The 16,053-nt window shown below is 41.8% G+C and overlaps 1 protein-coding gene across 10 annotated transcripts in view; it reads left to right on the forward strand.

Annotated features, from left to right (window-relative positions):
* Nucleotides 1-5,355: 5,355 nt before the first annotated feature.
* Nucleotides 5,356-16,053, forward strand: part of CNKSR2 (connector enhancer of kinase suppressor of Ras 2) — a 369,272-nt gene continuing 358,574 nt past the window's right edge. For all 10 annotated transcript variants that reach the window (XR_012160437.1, XR_012160435.1, XR_012160434.1 and 7 more), the window contains exon 1: nucleotides 5,356-5,503. Coding sequence is in view for 7 of the 10 variants with exons in the window: in XM_073357190.2 (XP_073213291.1) it covers nucleotides 5,440-5,503 (64 nt within the window). In the remaining 3 variants the exon portion in view is untranslated. The remainder of the gene's footprint in view (nucleotides 5,504-16,053) is intronic.

Raw genomic sequence — 16,053 nt, forward strand, 5'->3', positions numbered from 1 at the left:
CCCTTTGCCACCTTTCTCATCTAAGTGCCTTAAGTGAATCCTGAGTGGTTTAAATGATTAAACATCCTTTGGGGGATTATGATTTGTATTTCTGATTACACAATAAATATATCAAGTAGTTATTACACAATCAAGATTAAAATGTTTAATCCTCAAAAAATAGTTCATATCATATTAAGTGATCATGGATTTAAGGCATATCCAAAGGGTAAGATGACATTTGTCATTAAAATAATACTTTAAAATACACTGAAGGAGGAAAAGATGAATCGAGTGGTGAGGGGATGGGGAGAAAAGGGGAGGAAAGAGAACTGAACTTAGGCCAAGAATTAAATCAGAAATGTCACTGACCAGTTGGACCTCTTTACTTTGGGGTAGACTCTGCTCCTCAGTACTTGTACTGAGTGGTAGCTTACTACACAAATAGTCCCATGTGCACCATCAATTTGGTGGCAGATTTCAGTATTGTTACTCATGCTAGTCCTACTAAACTTGGGGTGCTACCCAACCTAAGGACATCAGAATCTGACCCATAAACTTTGCAGAATAAGCTATCACTCAGTGCAGGTATGGATGGCAGAATCAGGTTCTCAAAGACATTTGGAGGAAAGAGAATAAGAAATGTATTTCTTGAAGTAAATTCCTAACCGAATCTTGCCAAAACATGGGCAAGCTTTCCTTGCTTGAAAGAAATACTACACTTTTCACATACTTCCTCTGGGTATGTTTAATAGCCCCAAAATAGGCAAATTAGCTGGGATCTATCTCCATTAGCCTTATTACTCCATCTCTTAGAATAACTTGTTTCTGTTGCTGGAATCTGAAACAATATCTTTGGAAGAACAAGTTCCTTCTCTTACTCCAGGGAAAGATTTTAACTTGTCATTGAACAAGGTGCAGGGCTTATATACCCCATCAGCGTTCTCTGAAATTTCTGGGAAATCCACATATATTCAGCAATCCATCACTGAGAGCCAGTGTGCAGATTGGCCCCATGTAAATAATACAGATGCTCAGTGACAGCCTCTTGATTTGTATTGCTTCACTCAGGCAAAAGAAAAATAAAATAAAATAAAATTAAGGTATAAAAAGTGAAGGATAATTTACACTCCAGCAGATAAAAACTGAGAGAGTGTTTGTCTAAAGAGTTACTAAGCTGCTGAACAGACCAGCCATGCAGTGCCTATCCAGAGCCTAATTCCGTCACCCTAAAGCTGAGTGTCACATTGGTCCAGTAGGTCTAAAGAGTACCTTAATTCTCTTTTGCATCATTATTGTTATTATTAATCATTTGTATTGCAGTAGCGCCTAAAACACCAGTCAAGCATCAGGGGACCATTGTGCTGAGCACTCTATGAACACAACAAAAGACTGCCCCTTCTTCAGACATCTTACATTCTATAGCCTCAATCCTAACAAAAACTTCTATTTTACTACTGAAATTTACTACTGGGAGTAGTCCCATTGAAGTCACTTGTGGTAGTAAAATTAAGCATGTACATAAGTGTTTGCCGCATCAGGGCCTAAGGTAGGGTAACCAGACAGCAAGTGTGAAAAATCGGGACTGGGGTGTGGGGTAATAGGCGCCTATAGAAGAAAATGCCCCAAATATCGGGACTGTCCCTATCTGGTCACCCTAGCCTAAGCAGACATATCCTCTGCTTTTGACATAAAACTTGTAATACAGCATTAAATAAATTTCTCTTCTCCCCCCCCCCGCCATTTTTATTTAACAACAGATTTACTTTTATCTTTATTTTCACTGCTCTAAAAGTGGAAAGGTATTTAATTGACATGTGTGACTGCACAAATACAAATTTAGACACTTTTAAAAATACATGTTAACATTTTAAAGTATTGTGTGTATCAGGTCAGTTGCAGTGGATGAGTTAGTACAAAAACTAGGATTATACAATCTGCACTTGAATGGATCCTTGCACCTGGGCAGAATCCCATTGAAGAGGGCTCTGAACAGGCAAAAAGATGGTGCATGTAGATTGGATTGCAGGGTCAGGACCATTGCCTGGAAAGGAAAAGCATCAAAAATAATTTGATTGAGATATTTAAGATTGGGAAAGTCACTGTAAAAGTCATCAGTCTCACCTTTTGACTCCTTACCCTAGCAAGAGAACAAGAATAAAATCAACTGAGCAATGAATTTAGAACAATTTTTGAAAAAAATACCATTTTTGCAGCACATTCTCAGGCCGAGGAATTTGCTGCTTCAGTAGGTCATCAGGTTAAATACTATTACTGGATAATTTTATCACTCATAATGGGCCAAATCTTTCTCCTTTAATCCATGCATGTAGTTCTATTGACTTCACTAAAAATATTTACTTGTTTGCGAAAGATACCAGGATTTAACTGAATAGTGGTATGATAGCTGTACCAGATAAAATAACAAATATAATCAAGTCGTTTGCTTCAGAGCATATGCTGTTTACTTAAGAGGTTAGTAAGGAAGGATTTTCCATTCACCATTTCATAATTAGGTCAGAGCAGTTTCAAGCAACAGATACTGACTGCTGCTAGAGGTAAAGGGTCAGAGATGGACCTATTGTCTTCTCCAATGTTGCAAACCTTTTGCCCAGTGTAACTGTAGTTTATTCTGCAAGTATACATTATAGGACTCTTACGTGTGGGTATTGAGAAAATGGGCAGAAAAGCTGCAGAAAAAATGTGAAATATTTGAACTTGTATTAGTTTTTGAACTCTTCTTCACCAAGCATGCAAATGATTGCCCCTCTCCTCAGCCACAATGTTGTAAATTATACATTAGTGGTATGAATTACAAGCCATGTTTCTGTCTGGACTGAACTTGGATATCCATTTCTAAGTCTTTCAGAATAAAAGTTGCTAATAGAAACCATTCTTAACAATAGCAATAGCCTACGGTTTCCTTTAATTTTGTAAGAATTTGCATCTTTTGACCCTTTCAGAGGGGAAATTGACTAAAATCAAACTTTGCAGATGGAATCCTGACATTCAGAAAACTATAGGTTTTAGTGGCATTTAGTAAAGAAACCATTCTTAGAAAAAAACTGAGTTGCCAATGGACTGGATTAAGGCCTATGCACTATAGACAAGTCTAGAGTAATGCTTATGCAGTCAAGTAATGATGTCAGAATCTCATCCCTCATTAAAAAAGAGTTTCTAGATATGTTAATTACAAAGAAACCTTGAAAGTGACCTGAGTATAATGAAATCAGCGCTGTTATGAGCAGGACTAGGTTGCCCCCTGGCTAGCTGGAGGGAGGGGACCGCTTCTGCTGCTCCCAACTCTCCTGAGGGGGGACCTCTTCTGTAATCTCTGCCATCTCTAGAGGAGGAGACCCAAGATGTCATGCCTATCTCTCTGTGTGGGAGAGCCCTCTGCTGTCACCCCACCACTCACAAAGGTAGGGGACCTAGCTGCCACTGCTCCTTGCCAGATGGGCGTTCTCTCTACAGCTCACTCTCTCACTCTTTTGGTCTCCCCCTTACTCTCCAGAGTGAGGGGGAAGACTCAGTGGTGGAAAGTAGGCAATAATAAATATGGGATATGGAATGAATGAGGAGGGAGAGAAAATGAATGTGTAGATGGAATGAGGGAGGGATAGAGTAAGAGTAGGAGAGTCTTCACTCAGAGATGTCACATTTCAGTGTGGGTAGCCATTGGTTCTGCACACAGCCAAGAAGGAATGCTGGTCCTCACCTCACCCCTTGGTATAAGAATGGTTGGGAGAGTTACTATCTCCTTGGAGATGGGGTTCCTGCATATGGGTTGATTAGGAGAAGCACACCTACATCACATTGGTAGAGGTCTCTTGCTGCTGCCATCCCATCCTGGTTTTGTTTGGGTGGTGCTGGGTACATAGGGAGTCCTGCAGTCAGGTGGGGGGAGGATGAGTCCTTTCTCCTCTTGGATGGACCCAAGATCACCTGGAGACAAGGAGTAGGGAGGAGACCAGGGGTGGCCTAGCCTACTCAAAAGGAAATGGTGGTAGACCCCACCCCACCCCACCCCAGAAGATTGCATTTGAGGACCAGCACCCCAGGTGGTGCGATGGTGTGGAGTTCAAGGCTATGGCAGGGATCGGACTAAAGGGAGCCCATATGGCGGTGAGTCTGGGGATTGCCTTAATCTGACCCTGATTCTGCCAATTTTACTCACATCGAACAGTCCCTTACTACACCAGTAATCTCATTAAAACCAGTGGAATAGTGGCGGAAATGAGCATTACTCAGCTGGAGTAAAGTCTGCAGAAGTGGGCTGAGTCTTAATAAATCAGAACTATCTGAAGTTAAATCATCCATCCTTGTATAGGCGTAGCAGGTGAATTACGTGTTGACTATGCATGAAGGAGCAAAACCACCATCCACTTGACGTCCCAGTCACTCTGCTAGTCCAATCATGTGGATTTTAGGTATTTGAATAGATTAAAAATCACAGCCATTTTCCAGCAGGGCTTTTCTCAGCAATTACCTCCCGGAGCCCACTCAGAAACGCTTTCAAAAGGAACACGATGCCTCCCGGCTTGATTTCCTCCTCCACCTCCTCCTGATGCATCAGCAGCTCCTGCTACTTCCCCCTCCCCGCGAAAGACGGGGGTTTGCCTTTCAGCTAAGCAGACGCTCGAGCAAAGCCGGCGCCTCGCGCTCAGAAGTTGGACTCGTGGAAACAGGTGCCCTGCGCGGCCGCCTCCCGCGCCTTTCGCTCGGCAGCGCCCCGGCTCCCACCTCTGCCGCCCCCAGCGCCGGCCCGGGCGGGGAGGGCGCGCGCGCTGCGCCGGGGACTGGGGCAGCGCGGGTGCAGCTCGCCCCACGCGCGTGAGAGTCCGCCTGCCCCCGGCGGCGGCGGCGGCGGCGGCTGGCGCCTCGTGCAGCAGCATCTCCCCAGCGCGGAGCCGGGCGGCTTCGCCTTTTCCTCCAGCTATTTGCAGCTCGTCATTTCCGCCAGGCTCCCGGCCGTGCGGGAGAAAGAGGCAAGCGTGGAGCTCGGGGAGCTGCCGTGAGGGCGGGGGGAGAGCGTGGCTGAGCCCCAGCCCCGCGGTTGCCTGGTTAGCCGCTCACGCCCTCTGCCTTCGGAGCAGTCCGGGGATCGCTCGGGAGCAGCGGGGGCGGGAGGCCCGAGGCGACGGAGCGTGCAGCAGCTTCCACCCTCCCCGCTCCCCGCCGAGCCAGCAACATGAATTGAAACCCCGAGAGAGAGGCAGAGGCAGAGCCGGCGAGCGAAGGGGCGCGCGGGGCTGTGGTGGCGTCCCCTCCACTGGCGGGCTCCGGCGCAGAGGCTGGGCTGCGAGCGGGCTCTTGGAAAACCTGCTACAGCAGAAAGCAGCCTCCAGCTTTCTCCCGCCTCCCCGCCATCGCCACCGCCTCCCACTGCTCGGCTGCCCGGGAGGACGAGGGGAGTGGGGCAGCGCTTCTCCGCCCGCCCAAGCAGCGGCCAGGTCCCCGATGGCTCTCATCATGGAACCCGTGAGTAAATGGTCTCCGAGTCAAGTGGTGGACTGGATGAAAGGTAACTAGCGTGGCCAGGCTGTGTGGTATCCCCGGGGTCTCTATCCCCCCTGCTCCCTCCCCCCTTGCTATGGGCTCGGCAGCCTTCCCTGCATTGGTGTGTCCGAGCTCGTGTAATCTGGGTGTCACGCACGTTTGTTTTATCCCGCTTCCCCCCCCCCCCCACAAGCGAGCTGGTGGCGTGTGGTGCGACGGCTGAGAAATAACCTGCCCCCGGGTCCGCAGCCCGGGAGGGCAGGATCCGTGTCCCGCGCAGTCTGCTACACTCGAGACTTTAACTTCTTAGCGCCCTTCCGTGCCGCTGCCCCTCCGCCGCCAGGTTGCTGCTGCTGCTCTCCGTGGGCAGATGCCAGCTCTGGGGCTGGAGAGGCACCGAGTGCTCCCTCTGACCCCGCTGCTGCCCCGGTGTGCTCGGCAGGGGTCCCCGCACTCGGCCGCCACGCAGCGGGGCCGAGGCCGGCGGGGCGCTGCTGGGAGAGAGCCTGGTTCATAGCGATCAAGTTCTCTCCGTCTCATCCTCATCGTCCCCTGTCAGCAGGCAGGTGTTTGATCCGCCACCGCCAGCCGCCTTCTCCCCCGCCCAGCCTCTTCTTTCCACCCCGGGAGCGGCCAGGGGACTTGCCTGGCCCGCGGGACGGGCCCTTCCCACCCCTCCGCTCTGGAGCTGCCGCGGTGGTTCGCTGCTGCGCTGCCCTTCACAACTTCTGCCGCCCGGCCCAGCCCCTCTGAGCGCGGGATCGCCAGAGCTGCCCCCTGGTCCTCCCCACGCGCCGGCCCGGCTTGCTGGTCCTCGCGAGGAGGCTGGTTTCCGCTGTGGGGCGCGGGGCTTGGCATGTTTGGCGTTACTGGCTGAGGCCGGTTGGTTCCCTTTCCTCTCCCTGTACAGCCAGAGCGATCGGGCGCCTCCAGCCCTGGCTGCCGGTGGAGTATTTGTTTATAGGGGGCCGGTATATGGTGGCTGTACAGCCGGGGAGCGCAACAGTTCCCTTGTCCCTCTCCCCGCACAATTCCATCCATTTACATCAGTAGGGACGCTAGGTCCTTCTAGTCTTTTAAGGCGGCTTCCCCGCCCCCCCCCCTTTTTTTATTGAGACTGAATGTCATTTGCACCCTTCTTTCCTCATTATAAGGCTCTTATATATGTTGTAACGCTGCCTGACGCCTCAATCCACTACCTTTGTAGCCCGCATAGTATTTGCCAGCTCAATGATGGTTGTATGGGAATGGAAGGAGTATGGTTGAACACCCTCCCCCCCACCGATGATGTATTTCATACACTGTAATTCACATGCTTTAAGATTCAGTACCTATGTTCAGGAGGAAACCGGGTGGATTGTTTTAAAAATTAACTCCCGGTACTTGAGCATGAAAATGAATCTTTTTAAAAAAAAAATAGATTAGCTGGTCCAATTAAAAAAAACACATTACACATTTGAGCTCAGGCAATTCTTGACAGATGGGATATGAAATGACTCATATAATAAAAGTTTAACATAATGTCTAATGTTAGTTAATAGAGATGACTGATTTAGTCATTGTATTTTGTTTTCAGAGGATTAAAACTTTAAGCAAGATCTACCATATGTGAGAGATGTAATCGGTATATTTTTAGTCAGGGTTTCATCTCTTGTGAGCACCATAAGAAGCTCCCCCCTTGAATGAAGCATTGGAAATCAATATATTGTTATAAATTGTATTTCATTGTATAAAACAATGCCTATCTCAACCCTAGATGCCAGCAAAAGTTTTAAAGCTTTCTGGTCATGATCTAAGATGCATTATTTACATTGACCTGGAACTCTTTATTGAACCATTCCGTATTTATTCACCCCACAGCTCAAGCCCTTAAAAACAAATCTTATCCAGATAGGAATTGAGCTTTGACATGTTTTCATATTATCTTATATACAGATACAGTTTTAAAACTCTAATTTAAAAACCAGAATGTTTAGTATCTCTAATCTAGGCTGCAGCTGTGATTTGAATAAATCACATCTAGTATTATATATCCTTTAATAAAGACAGCACAACTGGATGAATATGACTTTTGAACAACTGCTACATTGTGGGAGTTCTTCATAGCATGTTGCACCCTACTAATGTAACAGCGTCATCATCCTTAAAATTTGAGGCACATAGCATATGTTTTCAGTTATTCCACCCTGGCATTTATAGCCATAAACAGAGTTATAATGTTCATTAACACTCACATTTCTTGCTGCTGCAGAAGCCCTCTCCATCCACAGAATTTAAAAACAAACCAACAAACATAACATGGTCATTCATCTTCTAAGAAATTACAGAGTAACCAAATTTTACAAAGCCATTGAAACAGGCTGAAAGTTGTCAATATTGATAGTATATACCTTGTAACTGTAAAATATTTCATGAGAAGTATTAATTTAAATATTCAAGTCCAATAAAAGTAAAAGATTACAGAATATTTGGGAGCTTTCTCAATTGATGCCTTAGAATAGAGTGGACAAATGTAAACTTCCTCCACTATTGATTTTTAAACAAGTTATAGTCTCTCCCTTCTTGGCTTAATAGATTTGGGAAGAGAGGGTCTTAGTCTATTTGTAGCTATATCATATTTTCTAGTCCTGCCCTAGAAATGTAATAACATGCCAACAAATTTTTCTAAACATTTTTTGGTAAGATGTATTCATTATATATTTTTCCTGACAATACTGCACCTATGTAAAATCAGTCATTAAAATAATTTCAGCTTGTTTATGATTACTCTAATAAGATCTAGTATTCAAAATTATATCACTATTTAAATACTTGTATCCTGAAACCTATGTCTAGAGATCACTATCATCTGTCTGAAAAAAAAATACATGCAAGCTTATCAAAGAAAAATGGTTAACACAAATTATGCTTGAATTTTACATTGCAAAACTTGATTTTAAATGTATCTAAACTAAAAATTTAGTTTGGCTTTAGTTGGTCTTGTCTACACTTACTGGAGGATTGATGCTGCAGCGGTCCATTTAGCAGGTCTACTGAAGACCCGCTAAATTGACCATCAGTCGCTCTCCCGTCGACTCCTGTACACCACCGGATCAAGAAGAGTAAGGGGAGTCGATGGGAGAGCATCTCCCGTTGACATCGCGTAGTGTGGACCCCATGGTAAGTAGATCTAAACTATCTTGATTTGAGTTACACTATTCACGTAACTCAAATTACATAGCTTAGATCAACTTTTCCCTTTAGTGTAGACAAGGCCTTAGCAACGAAACTGCAGTAGCAGAGCAAGTAATACTGATGACATACTTAAAGGTTTTAAAGTAATGTTAAAGTGTTTTTAATCTTTGTAGGAATGAAATGAAAATTCAGATTACTCAAGGAGGTGGCGGTGAAATAATTTCCTTAAAAAAGGATAGAATGGCCTCTTGAGTGTTCATATTAAAGGAATGTAGGAAACAACTGTGGAGTTTTCTAGTGCATGGAAGTGTGCAGATTGAAGGGGTGGCGATACTGCCAGGTTATGCAAGTAACCTCGTCCTCAGTGAACAGACATACAGCACTTCTAACCTTCCCTTTCTTTCTTTTTGTACTTGGCACTGAAGGTGAAAGCTCACGTTCATTGCATCTCATTATGAAAGAAGCTTCAGCATTTGACTAGAACTCTCTTAGCAGAAAAATGTAGATAATTACATAATCTTATAACTCTTTGGTTTAGAAATTAGCAACATAAATAGTGGTGTGGTGTACTGTACTTGGTGAATAATGACATGCAAATGTTTAGAAATACTGTAATGGAAAAGGTTAAGTGGAAGTGGTCACAGTGATTTCACCCCCATCATTACTGTTCTAAAGTATTGCAATTTTTTACAAATTATCTGATGGTGACATTTGATATCACTTCAATCACTTTTTGTTTTCCTAATGCTTTTAAACATTTATTACTAACAGTATTACAGAAAGTCTCAAGTAAATAGCGTATTCATATACTTAATAGATACTAATTTGTATCTATAAAAAGATAAAGAAATAAAATGTGTAATTAGTACATCTGTCTTATTTCATTAGAACTTCAGTGGAATGCTGAGGAAAATGCATTAAGGATCTTCATAATAATGGCGATCAGTCCTGGTTTGCATCCATTGCACTGAATCTTCGTTATTAGAAATCAAGTGCTGTTTGAATGTTTTTTAGAAATTGGGTTATTTTGTTAAACTGTAAACAAGCTTGCTTTACTTAGGTGTTCCCTTATAGAATGTGTCTGCTAAGGGTAGATGTCTCAACAGAGTACAACAGTTTGTCGAAAAAATTGTTCTTTAGATCAGCTTTCAGTGTTCAAAGCACAAAATCTTTTTAAAAAAGGGAAAAAAATCCTACTGATTACTGTTATCTGGAAGGTATGTGTGTATGCGTGTGTGTGTGTGGGGGGGGGGAATGCAGCACTTCAGATGATTGCTTTTGGTATTTATGTGACGATAATCTTACTGGTATAAATTCAACACTTGCAATAAATGGCCCAGTCTGGAATTATTTTTTCAGGCAAAAGAGGGGCATTTTGCTAGAGTAAGGACTAAAGGATTGAGCTCTATATTATAAATGGAGATAAACTAATGTAAGTAAAGCATTATAAGCTCAGAAGCAGTATGTAATATATCTAGACTTCAGGAGGAGATCTGGGTGTGCAAGGAATAGGAATGAAGTCCATGGATATTTCACTGGATAAAAATCTCTTAAAATAAGATTTTAAACTTCTAATGATTCCAGTATACACAATGTGGCCCAATAGTTTTCAAATGATCTATGGATTCCAGTACTGAAATGGACATAGTGGTTATAGAATTGGCTTAGCAGTTAGTTGGTCAACATTCAAATGACCAGTGAAAATCTATAAAAGTAGAAGAATCCATATAAGCTAGTCACAACTCACAATTAAAAAAGGACAAAATGCATTCAGCTTGTGTCAGCATGGATATTTTGCAAACTTTAAAATTAACCCATCTACTATAACTGAACTGACACGGAGCTGTCAGATCAGCAGAAGGATTGGCTTTTTCTCTGTCTCCGACATACAGTATGTTGTCTTGTATGGTGAAGATGGAAGAAAGGAATATTTTAATGTCTTAAAACTGCTTCTTTTTTTTTGTGTGTGCTTTTTCACATGTTTAATGACTATTCTTAAAGGCCCTTCATGGATCACTGAACTAAGTTGGTGTCAATCAACTCCTCTGCCTTTTCCTATGAGGACATATGTGGATTTCACTGAGGAATTGTGAGACATTGACATATTCCATGGATGATTCTTATTGGGAGTCATGGTATGCACTTCTTTGAGAAGTGGAGCTGTCAGATACACTTCAGATTTTTGAAGCGTTGGGGAAATGTTGAGGACAAGATTTATGATTACTCTCCAAACACCAAGATGCACTTTGCGGAATCTTATATTTTTATTAACTATATCCCTTGTAAGAATATTTATAATAGCTGTAGTTTGCTGACAATAGCTTGATTTACTGTGGTTGATATGGTGACTCATTAGTTTTCAAAAAGTGTTAGTTAGTTTTAATCTAATGCTCCCAGTCCTGTCCACCAAAAAGGATGCCATGCTGGGGAAAAAGTTAATCAGGTTTGAAAAGCTAAATTAAACCATCTAATAAACCTTATACCTTTGTTAACGGTACCCTGTGATATTTTACCAAATGAGCTATCTTAATATCAAAAGAGAACACAGTAGATTAATATTGCCTTGTAGCTTCGCTTGTAGTAAACAGAAACTGAAATCTGATGTGTTGAGTTTCTCTCATGGCTTTTAATGCTATATTTTTTTCCATCCATAATATCTTCTTTAAAGCAGTGCATGTGGGGGGACAAGTAGCATGGAATAAATAAAAGCAGAAAGTAATTAAGAAGATTCTTAATTTTACTGTGTTTAATATTAAATACTGTTAATTTCCTCAGAATAATAATTTTTTTAAGTTAAGTAGAGTGCTACATAGGTTACTGTGTGTGTATATTTCTGATGAGACATCAAAACTGAGTCCCTGTCTATCCTGCATAAAGAGAGATTCCATAGCCCTTTTCATAAGAGCATGGGTTTGTTTGGGTATCACCCTTCCCTCCTGACAGCAGTGCTTTAATTGACAGATGGCTTCCACCCCTCTGGTGGCGGCATTTCAGTGATCTATGTTTTATGCTTAACAATCACCCAGCACTCCTGGCCCAAGAAATTGCAGGGCTGTATGGAAATTCCCTGAAATGGCTCTGGTCTTTCCTTTTAGACCAAACCAGAGTGGTTTCATGGGCAACTGTTCTGCCGAATCTAGAGCCCTCCCCTCCAGAGTTCCACAGGTTTAATCCTTTATCTCATTATTCAAAATCTATGCTAAGGCTTTGGGAAGGTTATTTAGACAGCATGGGGTGAAGTGCCAGCAGTACAGAGACACAGCTCTTTATCTCATATCTCCCAGCTTTCTCGATACTTGGCACCTTGAGGAAAAACGATGGCTAAATTTGAACTTGGAGAAGACTGGTAGAAAGAGACATGCTCTTTTAAGACTGGTCTGCATCTTTAGGAATTCTTTATCTTTAGGAGTCTTTTAGAATCTTCCTTGTATTTGGATGTCCACAGAGCTACGGTGGCAAAAAATATGCCCCATCCTAGTGAACACAGATATTGCTACGTTGAAACTCGCATTTGTGATCTCCAGGCTTGATCATTGCAACTGGTTACATCTAGGAATGAAGCCCCACATTCTGAAAATACTCTAATTGGCAAAAATGCAGCCACTGTCTGCGTAGCAACAGCATTCGCTATGAACATACCACCCAAGTTTTCTCTGCACTAGCTTTCCACTAAATGCGGAGTCAGCTCAGTTAAAGGTCTCTCTCCTGATATTCAGATCTCTCCATGGAACTGGCCTAGGTGCCTGAGAAAGATCACTTATCCCTCTGTGTCCATTACCTGCAATGACAGCTACTTTCCACTGGAACAATGAAACTGTCAAGCAATAATGGGGAGGCTCATGAGTGAAAGAGAGAGAACTTTCACAGGAGCTGAACAAGGAATATGGAATTTATTCTTATAAGCGCTAAGAATGACCATAGATATGGCCACTTTCAGAACTTTTGCAAAACCCATTTTTGGACTTGGCTTTCCCCGAATAAAGTTCCTCTGACATGCAAACACATTAGTAATCAAAACACAGTAAAACTATAATTTAATCAAACTATCTGCTATACTGCTGCTAATATCTGTGTCCCTTCCCTCTCATACTCACCCACCAGTATGGCTCCCATTTCCATGTCCTGTCCCTGCAGCTGTGGTTTTCCCTGGGGAGGAAGTCACAAAGTTTTCACCCTTGACTCTTCTACGTTGGGGGGTGGGGAGGAACGGAGGGAGACACCAATCTGGCCCATAGACAAGCCTTTCAATATTACCTCCTTCCAAATGTCCTCCAATGGTTTATTAAGTTACATTTGTTTTTTACTCTTTGGTTTAAAACGTTTTGAGCTCTTGTATGTAATGGCATTTGTATATGAACAAATGTTTACATTAGAGTCTACTGTTGTCAGCCTGGCTTTTTGTATTATAATAGATTATTCATAACCCACTTGCAAAACGTGTTCACCAGAAATAATTGTAATCTCCCTGTTTTTTTCCTTTTGGAAATAAGTCTGCCTAGGTATGAAAAATACACATGATCTGCAATCTTGCATTCATTGGTGAGACTGTGTAGGTAGTCCAAGTATTGCACAACAATGAAAAATGGTCATTGCTAATTGTCCTGTGTGGAACAGGTCAGACTTTTACATGGTGTTGGTGTTAAAATATAAAGTTTCTTTCAGAAAAACAAATTGAAATTCTGCCAGATCAGAGGGTGCATACAACACTCCATTCACTTTTGAAGTGATGCCATTAGACTTTGAAGCATAACAAGGAAAGCTGTTGTTGAAAAACAATGAAATAGGGCTGTACTCCAGATTTTTTATTATGAGGAACCGTTGAATGTTTTTCTTTCTTAGAGCTTTGATACTATTCTGAAAATTTTATTAATGCAAATTTCAGAATAACAATGAGTTGTTTCCTACAGTAGTGAAAAGGCTAATCTCTTTTTAGTTTAGTTTACTGTATCAAATTTCATTTTAAAAGGATTCCACTTCTAAAACTGCACTGAAGGGTCATCACTGAAAGTTACATATTTTACCTCCTCTTTTCTTTCTGTGAGCATCTCTTCAATATTTTTGCTCATCCTTATGACATTATGAATTTTAATAACAATGATAGCTGACACTTAAATCAGTTATGGTTATCTATTCAGATATATTAGTCAGAGGCTGAGACGCTTTAAGTGCCATGGTTTATGAGCCGAAACCAAATCTTGAGTTGAAATTAATATATGCGACAATGCTTAAAAGTCCCTTGGTTGGGTAACATTGTTTTTGCTATGGCAATCAGCCACTTCGCAAATAATTAATAAAAACCATATTTTAAACATAACAGAAAGCACATACTTTAGATAAGTTGTTAATCTTCTAGGTAGGTAGTCTTATTGGATGAGGCAATTTTGTTCAACATGAAAGTAAATGTGCTAATTGTAGTGGCCTTTTAATATTGCCTGTTATACCTTTATTTTGCTTGAACATACTGTTCTGTTTCTAAAACATCTGTTGGTTTAAACATAGCCTCACAATTTGTTTTCTCAAGTGATTTCCACAACGATTATATGCTGTGTTCATAGCAGTACTGCGTTCTGATCTTTCATAGTTATTTTGGGTTTTGTTACACAGTACAGCATGCTCTCTTAAGCCAAACAATTTACAAATGGGCATGGAGCATTCTTGACAGGCTTACTATTTGATGGCAGTCTTGCAAAATTGTAGAAGTCATGTGAACCATATCAATTCTTCATATTAGAGTTTAGAAATGTCTATTTTACAGGAATTTTGGCAGCATGCTTTCTAATATTAGTTCAGTAATAATTAATTGTACATGTTCACTGTGTAAATTCCCCAAATGCTGAGTTGCTCCAAACTTGTGTCTGCTTCCAAGAACCACCGATCGTTACCAAATCTCAGTGACATTCAGTTGGATTGTGGATGCTAGTCTGTATGTCTCAGTGATGGACATTCTATTGAGCGCAGTTCTGCTCACATTGAATCCATGGATGTTTTTGTTACTGATTTCAAAGGAAGCAAGCAAGCCTGTGTTGTTGTTGAGAGTGTTCCTCATTTTCAGACATGATCTGATTGTGTGTAGCCAGGAGAAAAGTAAAATGTATCACAAGAAGAGATGTCTGCAGCTGGTTCTTCAAACTTTGACTATATGTGTGTGTGTGCGATTTTATTTTTTAAGAGACAAGGTGGATGAGGTAATATCTTTTACTGGACCAACTTCTGTCCCTTACAATATCTGTTAACTGCTTATGCTGTGCAGTCTGTTCCACCTTGTATTTAGCTGTGAAACAGAGTACATTTCCAAGACCTGAAGGAAAAGCTCTTTGTAAGCTTGAAAGCTTGTCTCTCTCACCAACAGAAGTTGTCCAATAAAAGATATTCTCTCACCCACCTTGTCTCTCTGATATCCTGGGACCAACATTGCTACAGCTACACTGCACACATTTTTAAAGACATTTTTGTTTTGATTAAATCATGTTGGCATTATCACCTCAACTAAAGCTGTAATCTAACACTTTTCTTTTACCTCGTTAATTTTAGCTTTAGAACTAAAATCAGAACATAAGAATGGCCATACTGGGTCAGACCAATATCCAATATCCAGACCAATCCAGCCCAGTATCCTGTCTACCAACAGGGGTCAATGCCAGGTGCCCCAGAGGGAGTGAACCTAACAGGTAATGATCAATGATCTCTCTCCTGCCATCCATCTTCACCCTCTGACAAACAGAGGCTAGGGACACCATTCCTTACCGATCCTGGCTAATAGCCATTAATGGACTTAACCTCCATGAATTTATCCAGTTCTCTTTTAAACCCTGTTATAGTCCTTGCCTTCCCAACTTCCTCAGGCAAGGAGTTCCACAGGTTGACTGTGCGCTGAGTGAAGAAGAACTTCCTTTTATTTGTTTTAAACCTGCTGCCCATTTGTATTAGGCCCAAATCAAGGAACTGTACTAGTATGGTACTTATTAGTCAAACTGAATCCTCTTAGGTGTTTTTTTTTAAGGAAAACTATCACAGCCAAAAGTTTAATGGATAACAAGAAAAACTCAGTAGAACACATCTCAAAATGCCTGGTTTTTGTTTTAAAAGATATCATAAGATTGTTAAATTAATTTTAAATATTCAAAAAGCTAAATTCAGGATATTTCACAGGTTCTTGTTACTTTCTTCATTCTTCTGTTCTAGTTCAGATTCACTTTTTTTTTTTTTTTTAAAGCGAGAGTTTGAGAATGGTATTTGTTCAGCTGTAATTTGCAAAAAAAGAAAAGGATTTTTTGGTCCTGATACTTCACTATATTGAAGCTGTGCTCAGATGTAGAGGAGAAGGTTTCAGTTCCCTGCTCCTTGGCATTCCAGCCCCAGGGAGCCTGCTGTAACTTGCTCCGCTGGTGTAAGTAAATAGGA

Source organism: Lepidochelys kempii, chromosome 1 (genome assembly GCF_965140285.1).
Source record: "Lepidochelys kempii isolate rLepKem1 chromosome 1, rLepKem1.hap1, whole genome shotgun sequence".
NCBI classification, from domain to species: domain Eukaryota; kingdom Metazoa; phylum Chordata; order Testudines; family Cheloniidae; genus Lepidochelys; species Lepidochelys kempii.